Source organism: Sinocyclocheilus grahami, unplaced genomic scaffold (assembly GCF_001515645.1).
Source record: "Sinocyclocheilus grahami isolate Dianchi unplaced genomic scaffold, SAMN03320097.WGS_v1.1 scaffold672.1, whole genome shotgun sequence".
Taxonomy (NCBI): Eukaryota; Metazoa; Chordata; class Actinopteri; order Cypriniformes; family Cyprinidae; genus Sinocyclocheilus; species Sinocyclocheilus grahami.
In genome coordinates, this window is record NW_015505851.1 from 893746 (window position 1) to 909253 (window position 15508).

Sequence of the window (15508 nt, forward strand, 5' to 3'; positions counted from 1 at the left end):
TGTGTGTGTGTGTATGAGTATTGAGTGTGTGTGTGTGTAGTGTGTAGTGTAGTGTGTGTGTGTATTGTGTGTGTGTGTATTGTGTGTGTAGTGTGTGTGTGTGTGTGTGTGTGAGAGAGAGAGAGTGGGTGTGTGTGTGTGTGTCTTGTGTATATGTTTTGTGTGTATTGTGTGTGTGTGTGTGTGTGTGAGAGAGAGAGAGTGTGTGTGTGTGTGTGTGTCTTGTGTATATGTATTGTGTGTATTGTGTGTGTGTGTGTGTGTGTGTGTGTGTGTGTGTGTATAATATATATATAACTCAAAACAACAACAAAAGCAGAATAAGATTACAAAATGGAGTTCAGATGCAAAGTGCCATCTGAAGTTTTCTCCTAAAATGAGCATTTTTATCAGGCTCCAATGTTATTTTACTTTAATGGCAACAAAAAGAACCTATTCATTGCCATTAAAGTGTAATTACTGAACCTACACACAGGAGCCTGATGTAAAAGCTCTTTTTAGAAGATTTCAGATGGCACTTAGAGGCTTTTGCATCTGAACTCTTCAAATGTTGCCTAAAGAAGCTTAATTGTAAGTAGGACTAATTATGAATGCGATACACAGTACAGTGCATTTGTGCACATTTAAAGTCCCAATTCTAGTTGCTGTAATGCATGTTATTTTTATATTACGTATTCATGCATTTTATGCTGTATGCTTTGCTTCCTTCAAACTTTCGAAGTCACCGCCTTTCGTCAGATGTTGATTATCTTCAATCTGGCTCTTCAGAAAATAGACCAGAAATAAACGATGACACCTTCTCTTGCTTGGGAACAGTGTTGTTGTCTTGTTAACTAAGCCTAAAACTGTTAAGATCATTTGCGGTCATTTGTAGCAAAGCTGAAATAAAATACGAGAAAGAAAAAAAATAAAGTAAAATATGAGAACTGAAAATCAGAAATGTTGCAGCTACCTGAAAGAAATGTTAATTGCTAGAACAGAAATAAAAGTAAATCAAAGCTAAATAGAACAAGTAATAAAATTGGAAAAAAAGCACGGTTTAAACATTCATATATATATACTACAATATTATATTAAATAAATAATAGTGAAATAGCACTACTTGTGAATGTGTTCAAATTTGGCTGTCCACAGTGAGTGTTACTATCCCACCAGGGGTACGCTTAATTAACACAAAAATAATAAAGTGATACTTTTTTTTTTTTTTTTTGCAATTTATGTATATGTACTATTTTAAAATTAAATATGTCCCAGACATCATCTTGACTGGCTTTTGCTGAAACATACATGACATTCTGCTACTTTAGTTTTCAAGTCGCGTTTCATTTTCAACCTGAAAGCTCTAGTCATTGAAGCAGGGTGACGATAAAGTCTGGTGTTTGTGTGTGTTGTGCAGAGAAGTCGAGCGCAGCAGATCGTTCCCTGCACAGTGTCCCAGCTGATGTCTGCGGTGCAGGCGGAGGACGTCTTCAAAGTGGGAGAGGTAGAGATCGCACAGGTGAGTCAGGGAACACACACTCAGTCACCCAATAGACCTTTATCACAGTGGAATTGGTCAGTGTATCGATTCTTCCGGTTATGTATATTTTTCAATGTGCTGTAATCACCTAGTTAATGAGCATCTGCAGGATGATTTCAAAATCCGGACATTTTCAGAGACAGATGAAGAGAGATTCTGATGATTACTGTGCACAGAATTTTCCAAACTCGATATTTTTTTTTCAGCCATTTTGACAGCCCTGGCGTACGCTGATGTTAATCGAAATATAAACACCTTAATCGCAGTATTGCCGCGCTTACCAAAGTGTGCATGTGCTCGTGATATATATTAGGGCTGTGCAATATATCGAAATATCGCAAATGTACCTATCACAATATGCATATCGCAATATTTGGGGCCATGAACAAAAGACAAAGAGAAAATCACTCACTGCTCTTACCTAAATAACTTTTGTAGCTTAAATAAGAATCAGTGCATATTGAATTCAAAGAGTAAATACTATGCAGTGTTTTATTTTTCCTTTTTATTATTCAGTTCCTAAACTAATGTTAACATTTTTATGTAATGCTCGAGTAAAACACATACCGTTCATTTCAGAAGTTGTTGTAGGGGTGCTTTCTTATCAGAATCAGCTTTATTCACCACTTAAGTGTGCACAAACACAAGGAATTTCTTGTGGTTTTACAGGAACTCTTGGTACATACATGCATACAAATAACCATATATATATGACACAAGATAGTTATAGAAGTTCACAGAACTGACTCGGCAACAGCTGAGTAAAACTGTTTCATCTGAGCATGTGGCACTTTAAGCATTATCGTATCGCATATCGAATTTTCCTTCAATATCGCACAGCCCTAATATATATGAATGACGTGACACGCACCTGTAATAATACGCAGATGGCGGTAAAGAAAGCATCGCATTTCTGGGAGAAAACAACTCGCTGTCACCAGTCTCTGTTACGCTCATCCAGAAACGGCGAGTAGAACGTGACGGCAGCTTAGGCAAACGAATTGCCGTCACATTTCAATGGCGCCGAAAAAGCATGGAATACAACCATACACAGGGCTCGCAAAATCGCTAGCCCGACATCCCGGGGCTATTGTGTTTTCCAGTCGGGCTACCACAATGTATCACCGCTCATGTATCTTAAATGCATATCTCCCGCGGGTCCTTAAAAACTCATAAAGTGAGTTGTATCAAACTTAAGGCCATAAAAAGTGTTAAATACGTTAATTGGTATAAGAAATGTCTTAAAGGGGTCATGATGCTGCTAAAAAGAACATTATTTTGTGTATTTGGTGTAATGAAATGTTTATTCGGTTTAAAGTTAAAAAAACACATTATTTTCCACATACTGTACATTATTGTTGCTCCTCTATGCCCCGCCTTTCTGAAACGTGTCGATTTTTACAAAGCTCATCGGTCTGAAAAGCGAGGTGTGCTCTGATTGGTCAGCTATCCAGTGCGTTGTGATTGGCCGAATACCTCAAGCGTGAGACGGAAATGTTACGTCCCTTACCATATTGTGATGATGCCGTGTCCGGCCGGAGCGACGAGACAATAACATTAAAACCCATTAGAAACGAGGCAGTTGTTGCATCCAGTGGGGACATAATTACTGATTATAATGACTTATACTGTCATCAGTGGCAACGAAAAACACAGCGGCCTACCGTGAGGGGAAGCCCCGGCTTAGCGTGCTCTGAGGCCGGAATAGAGTGAGCTGAGGCGGGCTGTACTCTGCTTCGTCCACGGTGAAAGTTGATGTATTTCCTCAGCGACCAGCACAGATCAGCTCCAGGCATGACGAAGCAGATATCGTCCTCTTTTGGAAGACCAAACAAAGTAGTTTCGCTTTCACAACGAATCACACAGCGTCTTCACGACATGGCGGCGGCAACAATACTACAGAGAGAATAAAAGTTACACCTTCTTTCTTTGCGTGAACATTTGGGCGGCGTTATGCAAATCTTCCCACATAGTGACATAGACATGTGGGGGCGTGTTAGAACGAGCCGTTTTAGGTAGGTGTGGCTGACTCTTAACTTTTATAAAGAATATCTCTTTGGATTTGAGACTTTAGTCTTTGCAACTTTACAGATCTTCTTTATGCACCAAGAGCTTGTAACACTCCAAAGAGAAAGGAAAAATTGAAATCGCATCTTATGACCACTTTAATTATAATTTCAAGAAGTCTTACAGTTGGGGACGGAAAGACAAGAGTCGCGATACGGCTGTATTAAACTTCAAAAGGCAATGATGTAATTGAGTAAATATGAGCGCTGCACGTTTCAAGTCAAAACGCGGCGCTGATGTCTTTATTTGAATGTATCTGAAGGGAACCGACTGTCCTCAGAAACGTGTCGTTGGCATTTTAATGTCATTTGACCTATAATTCCTGATAAAACCGCGTTTATGAGCACGGAGCTGCTTTGTGTGCAGCCGTTATAGGGGGAAACAGCAATATTTCAGTGCTCCTAAAGCGCCACCTCGTGGCAGAGAATGAATTTACATTTCCAACAAGCCTTTCTTGCTGATTATGGTCCGATGACTCAGATCAATGCAAATATCAACTCGTGTTTTTACGCAGCAACCACAGAGTAGTTAATGTGCCTTCTAAAAACCTAAACAATTAAGACGGCAATATTTACATGTTTTAAATTGAGAATTTATATGCTTGATTTATCCCTTTTCATAAAAATAGTCTATAGGGTGTTGTATAAGATTTTTGTTTTTGTGAAAACCTGTATCTGAACTGTAAATCATGAAATTTTATGGCTCAGTACTGCATGTTACCATAGACATTGTACAACCCCTCTCACACTGTGATCATTTTATTTGTGCTGCTCTTAAAATACATTGCCTTAAATTTATTTTAAAAAATTCTGCAGATACCCTGTAAATATGGAAATAAAATTCCTTCCTTCATATTTGTGTATTGAAAATATTTTTGATTGACATTTAAACTCCTATCTGATTTTCTATTTTTAAAAAAAAAAAGGTATTTTTTTATTTGGGCTAGTTAAATTAATTTTCGGGCTACCCACGCATTAGATGTAAATAAATTAAAACAGCGGCCAGTTAACATACTCTTTCTGAGGCCATCATTTGTGCTGTGCAGTGGAGTATGTGAATAACGGCAGTAAAAAATTAACCACAATTCTTAGCGAATAATGGAAATTGCATGTAAACGGGAGCAAAAAGCTTTGCTCTTGACATTAGGGATGGGTATCGTTAAAGCTTTAACGGTATTACTACTCTTACCGATACTGCTTATCGATTCGGTACTTTAACAGTATTCTTATTGGTACTTTTTGTTTTATATATATATATATATATATATATATATATACACACACACATTCTGTACCAAATATTAAGTTCTATTTTTCTATTGTATCAAATACTTATTTCATGCAATAAAATGGAAGTTAATTATTAAAAAATCATACAATGTTATTTTCTGGATTTTTTTTTTTTATTCTGTCTCTCACAGTTGAGGTGTACCTACGATGAAATTACAGATCTCTCCATTCTTTGTAAGTGGGAAAACTTGAAAAATCGGCAGTGTATCAAATACTTATTTGCCCCACTGTATATGTATATATATATATTCTATGACAAATTAAGAGCTGAATTAACATTGCTTCATATTCTGAAATGTAAAATAAATATTTAATGAAGTGAATATAAAACATCAATTTGTAAATGCACCAGTGTGCAGGCGTTTTTAGTGTTTTATACATAAGATAAGATACAGTAAGAACATGAACAAAGAAACAAAGTAAAGCAAACTGACAAATACAATAAAACAAATATACAAATGAAATGAAATAAACAGTGCTGTCATTTTTCCATGAAGTTCTACTAACATTACTGTTCAGGTAAGTAATAGCCTACAAAATAAATCTAAAAGTAATCAAATGTAAATGAACACTGCATAGTTTTCAGTGTATGTATTGATAGATTAATGCTTATTAAAGCTATAACGTTATTCAGATTAAGAGCAGATTTGCATTTTGATGGCCCAAGCGCTAGTCTGTCACTTTCAGACAATATATTGACACACATCGGATTTTCTCCCAACTGTTCTCCTCCACTTAAGACATAAACTGTGTTTAAGTAAATACTCTCCAAGATGGACATTTTGACACATTTGTGTGTATTTGTTTGTCCATTTTGCCGCGCGCACACATTTCAGCCTGAGGAACAGCGTCTCTTGTGCGGATTGTGCGTTCAACGTTTTATTATCAAACATGTCCCGCAATTTAGCAACAGTAAAGACGACATCTTACAACAATCACCGACTGAGCTGATTCTGACGTTAAGTTTGGGTTTTAGGGAGGAACGAGTGCGCACCGCTGTGAAGGGAAAGAAGTTGCTCAATACGAAACGCAGCTAGTTTTTAATAGCTTTACCTCATGTCGTCTTTTGTATAATCCTTAGAAGCTAAAATCGAAAAAAAAAAAAAATTTAGCTTAATAAAACAGCCACAGGCCTAAAGTGTAAGCAGAAGTTTGAATGTTTAGTTCTCTCTTCTATCATAATTAATGTTGCGCGTGCTGAAGCTCCTCCGCGTGAGCACGATCTCGCTTCTGAATTGAACAAAGGCCTTCTGTAGCAAATCGATGCGTTTTTGTAAGAAAAATATCCATATTCAAAATGTAATAATCACTTTAATGTAGCTTGCGCCAGCAGTTGTACACAGAAGCAGCTCCGGGGGAATGACGTATGAGTTCAGCGTTGCACATGCGCCGCTCTAATTTTTTTATTTTTGGGTGAAATAACCCTTTAAACAATTAGTAAATAAACTGCAGAATGTTTTATAATACACGCACGAAATGCATGTATTCTGACAGTGCTGCGCTAACTCGTGGCACCAGGGTTCAAAGTCCAAAACGCGAGGAAATTCTGTGCTGAAATAGGGCTGGACAATAATTCAATATCAATATGTATCGCGATATAATTTTTTTCAATTACGGTGATATGATTTTTAAACCCATTTCTGATATTTTATATACATTACCAGTTTCCCATACATTGATTTATCTGTGGCGTTTGACTTCGTTGAATAAACATGAGCACTGCACGTTTCAAAATCATAATGCAGTCCCGCACTGTTTTATATGAATGTATCTCTGAAGGGAACCGACTGTCTTCAGAAAAGTTTAAATGGCATTTTCATTGGATCTGATAAAGTAGCGTTCATGAGCGGAGCTGCTTTGATTACAGCCGTTACTGGGGAACCCGCTAGTTTTATCACTCTAAAAGCGCCTCCTGCTGGCAGAGAATGAGTTTGCATTTTCAATAAGCACGTCTCCAGCAACATTTCCAGTTTTGTAGTTGTTAAATTTTTGTTTTCTGCAGCGACTCGGAGCACTTTTCATACCCTTTTTTTTTCTGTAAGAATAATCAGCCTACACTACCAGACAAAAGTTTTTGAACGGTAAGATTTTTAAGGTTTTTTTTTTCTTCTGCTCACGAAGGCTGCGTTTATTTGATCCAAAGTACAGCAAAACAGTACAATTTTAAAATGTTTACTATTTAATATTGCTTTCTATTTGAATCTATGTTAAACTGTAATGTATTTCTGTGATGCGCAGCTGTATTTTCAGCATCATTCCTCCAGTCTTCAGTGTCACATGATCTTCAGAAAGCATTCTAATATGCTGGTTATCAATATTTAAAACAGTTGAGTACATTTTTTTTTTCAGGATTCTTTATGAATAGAAAGATCCAAAGATCAGCATTTATCTGAAATAAAAAGCTTTTGTAACATATTTTTTTGGGGGAAGAAATTATAGAAATTAATATTTTATTTAGCAAGGATGCTTAAAATCGAAAATCGGAATTATATCGTATCGACCGAAATTAATAAATATATTGTGATATAAATTTTGGACATATCGTCCAGCCCTACGCTGAAACGGTGTTACACATCAAGATGCTTGGTAACATTTTTATGAATTTTTACAAGGCATGTACAACACGATACGAATAAGGCATGTATGTCAAACGTAACTTATAAATCTGCTTTTTATCTGCATTTATAAATGTTAGTATTGTAATTTTACTGTTGTTCTGCAAAATAAAATAAAAAAAGACAATAATAATTACAACAGCTCTATTAATACATTTATTCAGACACAGTGTTCAAATTGGGATCTGTAATATATTCTAATGTTTTAAAAGAAGTCTCTTCTGCTCAGCAAGGCTGCATTTATTTGTACAGTAAAAATACATGCCTGATTCAAGAATATTTTTTAATTGTTTTGTTATTTATTTTTACTTGAAAAGCCAGACAAAACAGTAAAAAGCACATTTTGGTTATTTAATTTATGCAATGGTGAAAAATTGGCAAAACTACATGGGGGGAAAAACACAAAAAATTGGCCCAGTGTTTCATTTTATTTGACTTCGGCCAAGAATTTTGGATTTGGTGCATCCCTACTTGTAATATGCAATACTTGGTAATATTCATATCCAATTGGACTAAACCGATATATTTTTACTTTTTATTTTTTATTTATTTTTTTTTATCCTCAGACACCACTGCTTTAGTTCTCGGGGCCCAATATCCTCATCTTTGACTATTTCGAATATTTTTAATTTTTTTTTACTTTTGATCTAGGGCCTCATTTACACCTGGTAATTAACTCTTTCCCCGCCGTTGACAGAATTTTCCAGCTTTCCATGTTTTCATTGTTAATACAGTAGGAGGCGCTATTGCACATCTTCTGAGAGAGTACTGAATCTCTGGATCGAAACACAGGTGAAGAAGAACCAGAAACAAGCAATCGCAGATGTAAAACAATGCAATCATCAAACATTAAACAGCATCTAAATTAAAACTGCCTAACGTTACGGAATGAAATGTTGACCTAGGATGTGGTTTAGGACTGTGAAGCTTTGGATGTTGATGGAAGTGATCTACTCCATCTGTGTTTTGATCTTCATTCTGAGTCCTATCCTGATGTAGTCTTTGGGGGAATATTTTTTTTTTTTCCAGAGGCTCTGGTCTTTTTTTGACATTGCATGAACATACATTCATACAACAAAATACTCTAGGGGGCAGCTTTATAAAAAAAAAAAAAAAAAAAACTTTGATGGGAAAGTGTTAAAGTTTGTCATTCCCAGCACTCTGTATTGGGGTTCTGATAAACCTGTCAGGCTTTATTTTGCATTAACAAACGACTGACTGCACATTATTTGTATTTAATTACCAAAAATGAAGTCTGTGAGATTGGTTTACTAAAAGACAAGTATATAATGAATTAATCTTAAATTATTTGAGCTCAAACCGAGTGCTTGTGAGTCAGAAGCAGACCACACTAAGATCTCTTCAAGTAAATCAATCTCACAGGTTTCAAGAGCAGAAAGACTGTCATTTTGTAGAACAGTAACTATTTGGATAAAATGTCTTTTAAAACAGTGTACGTGTTTTTTGTGTACCGCCTGAGGACGCTCTTGGTGGTTCGTGTATCATAGAAACACTTCTCTAAATAACTACCCTTAAAATACCACAGTGCCACAGTATGCGTGAGCGAGAGAAGTGTGTGAAGTCACAACGCTCTGAACAGATCACACTTGAACAAACTCACCCCTTTTATTAAATGTTTTAATCACTTTTCTTTGTCATTTTCATTTTAAGTATTTTTGCATATTTTAAAAACAAGTAGGTAGGGCTGCACAATGAACCTTTTTTTAATCGTGATCATGATTTCTGCTTTTCTCGTTGACGCATAATCGCCTGCAATTATTTTACACTGGTTATATCCTGAAAACGTTTCATTTCACATTTGTGTTATCTTGCATCATTAACAAGCCCCCACAAGCGTTGATGGTTGCGGTTTACAAATATCAAGTTGAAATCCCCTAATAAGAGCTTTTCTCTTAAAGGTGCAGTGTGTAATATTTAGGAGGATCTATTGACAGAAATGCAAAATAATATACACAACTATGTTTTTAGAGGTGTATAAAGACCTTACATAATGAACCGTTATGTTTTTATTACCTTAGAATGAGCAATTTCTATCTACATACACCACAGGTCCCCTTACATGGAAGTTGCTATTTTGCTATTTCCGATATGTTTTTTACAGTAGCCCTAAACCAGGGGTGAGTCAGTCACCGCACCGGTGTGGATATTTACTGTACTTCGCAATCACAGATTCTAGCTACGTCTTGGAGTATATGACCTAAATAAGAATTTTCACCAGATATTGTCATCTGAACAAGTAACAAGTCTGCCAGGTTTGTTCTGACCAACTGAGGAAAAAAGCATTACCATAAATCTCCATCAAAATGATACATTTAATTATTCTGGCTGCTGTGAGAAAAGGGTTTAAACGATCCGCCACCTGCAGGATCCTCACATGCGATAGCCTAGTAGCCAGGACAACTTCTTTGTTTACAGACGTGACGTAATGATGCAGCGGCATGCTCGAATTTCCCGTGAAAACCTACCCATACCACTCAAATTAGAAAACATTATAATAAGCTAACCGTTGTGAATCGGGCTAAAGTAAGGCGATAGTTTTGAACACTGGCTGGTTATGTACTTGCTCAAATATTGATTTCGGATCATTTTTAACAAAAAAAAAAGTTACGGACTGCAGCTTTAAGTAAATATAATTCCTTAATTTATCTTTGTAAAGAAACCTCATTGCTTGACTGGCTACTCTCTGCTGTCTCAGACGACGACATCTTTGTCCTGAGTTGGCCACCGTAGCTTCTCTATGTAAAAAGTAGAAATAATCTGTCTTCGCATGAATACCTCTCTGTTTAAGTGCTCTGAACGTGAACGCCAGGGTCATGATGGTGAAACAGGAAAGTAGTTGTGCAAGCGGTCATTTCTGATATACTTGTGCAAGCATTTTCTCTAGTATGTTTTCACATAGGCCCTTTATTTTTTTCTTTGTCAAGTGACTTGATGGCTTTTTTTGTCTGGATTTGTCTAGGTAACTATTGTTGGTGTGATCAGAAACACTGATAAATCCACGATCAACATCCAGTATAAGGTGGATGACATGACGGCGGCTCCCATGGATGTGAAGCAGTGGATCGATACAGAGGTATAGCTTTAGATGGATTTGAGCGTTGTTTCGAGAGTTGTAATCCTATTGAAATTTGATTTGTAGTTAACTGAAACCATTAACAATCATATTCGTTACTTGAAAATTTAAATATAAATAAATGTATCTATAAATAAATACATTTATTTCAGCTAGTTTTCATTTAATTTAAATAACTAAAATTGAAATCAATGCAGATTATGTAGATGTTTTTAAACAAAATCGAGAACCATTAAAAATTACAAAATGCAACACGGTTACTAAAAATGAAAATGTTATGTTAAGATAAAAAAACTATAATAGTATCCCAGTGATACAAAACTGGCATTTGAATGAGTAAATAAAGTTTAAAGTTTTAATTCGCACTTTGTCCTTGCACTAAAAGCCTTTAAAAAGTCTTAATCGGAGCAGAAAGGCTTACATTTGTAGTCATAGCAATAAATGTTTAATGCATTGTGAAAATGTATATCTTCCTCAGTATTTTAGTTTTTCAATACAAATATCTCAACATCCTTATAAATCAAGGTACTTTAATTTACTTCAGATGCAAATTTCTTGAAAATTTAAACACAATTGAGTTTATGCATTAAACAAGAACAAATATCTGTCATTGGGGAATGAAACCTTATTTTCCGTTTGAATTAAGTGGATTTTTCGAAGCCCATTTACAGACACTTGTTTAAATCATTAACTCGCTTCATTTTGATAAGTTTCTCATAAAACAAGACTTCTGATTTGTCTTTATGCTTCAAGTAACTATCTTCATTTAAGAATCTTTAGATATGTGCACTGGAAAAAGAGACAAAAATTCTGAGGAAGAAAATCACAGTGTGGTTTTTGCAGTGTGATCAGAAGGTACAGCAAAAGTTATTCCCATTTTGCAGTGTTTGGCAGCAGAGCTATTCAAACCTTAAGCTGCGTGCGTGTGTGTGTGAGTGTGTTCGTGCGTGCGTGTCTTGGTCTTACTTGGTCTTAAAAAGGTCTTTAAAAACTCTTAAATTTACTATCATCAGACCTACAGAAACCCTGATAAAATTGTTTAAATGTCTTTATTTAGAAACCAATGTCATGGAAATTGGCTGATCAAAAAGTTTGGGAACCCTGAGGTTAATAACCTTCATATTTATTCATAAGTCTTTTTGTTTTTCCAGGACATGGGTGTGGATAACTCAGTCATTCCTCCAGGCTCTTACGTCAAAGTCTCCGGCAACCTCCGCTCTTTTCAGGTGAGAACTTGTGTGCAATTAATTAACATCTAAATTAAAGTGCTGTTTTATATGTGCTTACATGTGTAAGTTGAAGTGTGGATGGAGTTGTTGCACTATTTAATTAAAATATAATTTCCTGTGCATTCTGCAGTTTGAGAAATGATAGAATCTTTTTTTACTTCATGCAATAAAGATCACCGTTTATTGCTGGAAGACTGTTGGTGAGGCCAGCAGGTTCATAACTCCCTTGTGCACTATTTAAGTGTTTATCTTCAAATAGAGTAACCCTACTTGCCCATTGGTCTCTATCCATCATGGCTCCCTAAACATCTTCAGTAATATATATGTGAATAGTATATAAAACACCAACCTAACGAGTGTTTGGTCTCATTGCAGAATAACCGGTCTTTGGTCGCGTTCAGCGTCCGAGTGCTGGAGGACATGAATGAAGTCACTTCACACATGCTAGAGGTTGTGAACGCTCATATGCAGCAGAGCAAACCACAGAGCATGATGGTGAGACTAGCATATCCTTCTCACCCCACACTTCTGCTTTTCTCTCACTCACACTGCAGCTCATAGATGACATTTATGATATGCTTATTTGTGCATGATAGGTTTGGTTATGAATTAAACTAATACAGGGTTCCTGCAGGTCCTTTATGTCTTAGAATGTACTGCTCAGAATTTGAGCCCATAAAAAGCCTCAAATATCTGAAATAGTAAAGTCTTAACCCTCTGGGGTCTGAGGGTGTTTTGGGCCCTGGAGAAGTTTTGACATGTCCTGACATTTGTGCTTTTTTCAGTTGCTAATAAACATTTTAATGACTAAGTTTAGTAGCACCATAATCAGCACAAACTGGGCTACAATAATATGTGAGCAGCATGTATGTATGTGATTGTGTTTTTGAGAAAACAACGTTTATGCGTGCTTAGTGGAAAAACTAAAATTTTAAAGTCACTGAAATAAGGCCATAAAACACATACAGAACATTTGTTCACAGGACTACTGAGAACAGATATTGAAGTCTAGAGTTTTTGCATCAGAATGATGTGAAAATCATCTTGTTTACTCACTCACAGAAAACAATATATTGATTTAAATTTTCTAAGACACTTTTTGTGTAGAAAAGGAATATGCGAGGGGGCGTGAATGGTCATGTATAATGAGTGATTCACACCTGAGAAGACAAAGGCCTGCATAATGAGCTGCATAATGAGCTCTCAGGTGTGTGACTGAGAGGGAATTGCTACAAGAAAGAATGAGGAAAAAGAAATGTATCTATTTTTTGTTTGTAGTTTATTTAGAATATATATAACTATCACATCATTTTGGGAGTGTGTGCATCACATGGTCTTAGCTGTGGTCCAGGCTCTTGTGCGGGGCAGGAATCTCAGAGCCTGTGGAACATGTCAACTTCAGTCTCTGGTTTCCATGACCAAGTGGGCTGCTTATTTGCTTTGGCTCTCTTTGCAACAGGTTCTGAAATAAAAAAGCCAGCATGCTGTTTACACAAACTACATTATTAACATTATTATGATGTTCACTGATACTAGTACTAATTTATCGAAACAAAGAACACAATTACCACATAGCAAACATATTTTACCACAAAGTAACTAAATCAAATGAAAATAACATCTGTAAAATAGTGAATGCACACTTACTCTAAAATTCTGAATGGAGTTGAAAACTGAACGAGTGCCCCCTTCCTATGAGAGATGCAGGTGAAGGCAAGAGTGGTGTACTCCCCACAGTACCTTAGTATAGTATGCATACTTCATGAGAAAACAATGCCAATTCTTACATTTTAAGACTATTTTTAACACTATCAACCACAAATAATATTACCACATATTCTAGGAATAATACAATTACTATACTGTGCACTTACTCAGTAGGATTTTCCAGCGAACTCAAAACTGAACGACATGCGTGTGCCTTTCTTGTGCAAGATGCCGGTGATGCAGCCACAGTCCTAAACCAAAATGAAAACAGTTTCAAACATTTCAGCGTCATTACTCCATAAGACACGGGTATAACACATTCAAAATATTTACACCAGAGCAGATATTCATGAACAGAAGCTTAGTTACATTCACAAACACAAGCATGCTTTGTATGTAGGCCTATAAAATCCAAAAACTATCATTATAAACATATATGGCTATATTCATGAACAGAGAATATCCTATCACAGTAAAGTTTTGACTAATCATTCTTACTGACATTAGGCTAGTGACATTATAACTCATATTACTTTTATATCGTATTTCTGTCTGTTATAGAACATAAAAAAACATCCTGACACCGTGACAGTCAGGAATTATAGTTTGGAGAAAGTCTAACTAGTAAAATGTGTACAAGTTATGTGAAAACTAATACAAGTAGGTTAATAAAAAAGACTTACTCATGTTTACGATCACTGCTGGATCAAGCCGCTGCATTGTTTTTTCCTGAGGTAATCCAAAGCTTCTTGAGGTGAATTCTGTCTTATTCCTCTCAGCGCGACGCGAACAGTAAAACTCGAGGTCTTGCTGTTTTGTTTACTGTGATGTGGGCGTTTACACGCCGCGCGCTTCACGTGGATGATTATAATATCAATAGCGCTCAGCGCGTGGTCGCGGTCGCATTAGAGATAATGAAGGGAGATGTGAAAGACTGGTTTCATATGGATTACTTTATCACAGAATATTTGCTTTCGATAAGACTTGCTTAGTTTAAAAGTAGACATGTCAAGCTTTCTATAGATATATCTCTCATGTCTCTTTGTTGAGTATTTGCTGGGTTACAGTTCATTTTAATGACGCGTCTCTAAATAAAGATCACGCAGACCAAGGCGGCAGACTGCACACCCTGTTTGTTTTCTTTATTTTATAAATGCACAAAGTTCTGTTGTTATTATGTGTGTATACAAATAAAAGTAGACCCTTTCCAGATTCGATTGATGTATTGCTCTTATCTGTAAGATCAAAACTGAAAGTGTAATTTAAGTTATTTTCGGTGTTATCAGGAGAAGATGCCACAAAACGCGTATCCGCGTTAATCGACTTCAGAGGGTTAATGATCATTTGCTTACATTTGTGTCCTGAGACGTTAAAGGGTTAGTTCTCCCAAAAATTAAAATTCTGTCATTAACTACTCACCCTCATGTCGTTCCAAACCCATGAGACCTTCATTCATCTTCGGAACACAAATTAAGATATTTTTGATGGAATCTGAGAGCTTTCTGGCCCTCCCATAAACAGCAAGGATACTAACACGATCAAGGTCCAGAAACGTAGCAAGGAGATTGTTAAAATAATTCAGTGGTTCAACCGTAATTTTACAAAGCTGCGAGAATAATTTTTGTGTGCAAAGAAAACAAAAATAAGGACTTTATTCAACCATTTTTCTCTTCCGCGTCACCCTATAACGCCATTTTGGAGAGTATCACATACGTAATCAATGTAGGCAGGGGCGAGGTGGAGCCAGGGGGTGGCCAGTAGGGTTGTGTCGGTGAGGACATTTTCCCACCGGTTAATCGACGTGTGACAACACCGATAATACTGGTATCACCGCTGGGGCGTTCCCTCTTTTGCTCGCTTTCCTTCGCTTTTAAATAGCTTAAAAGCACCTTGCGTATTTTACTTTCACTTTCAAATTAGCGGCAATTCGGCGTCAATTGCTTGAATGCAACAACAAAATACAACGTCAAACTCCCTTTTTTTTTTTT

General features: G+C 36.3%; 1 protein-coding gene across 3 annotated transcripts in view; it reads left to right on the forward strand.

The window, feature by feature from the left end:
- rpa2 (replication protein A2) overlaps window positions 1-15508 on the forward strand; it is a 30768-nt gene that overhangs the window by 4465 nt on the left and 10795 nt on the right. For all 3 annotated transcript variants that reach the window (XM_016242782.1, XM_016242783.1, XM_016242781.1), the window contains exons 3-6: window positions 1397-1498; window positions 10471-10584; window positions 11736-11810; window positions 12189-12308. In XM_016242782.1, the coding sequence (XP_016098268.1) occupies window positions 1397-1498; window positions 10471-10584; window positions 11736-11810; window positions 12189-12308 (411 nt within the window). The remainder of the gene's footprint in view (window positions 1-1396; window positions 1499-10470; window positions 10585-11735; window positions 11811-12188; window positions 12309-15508) is intronic.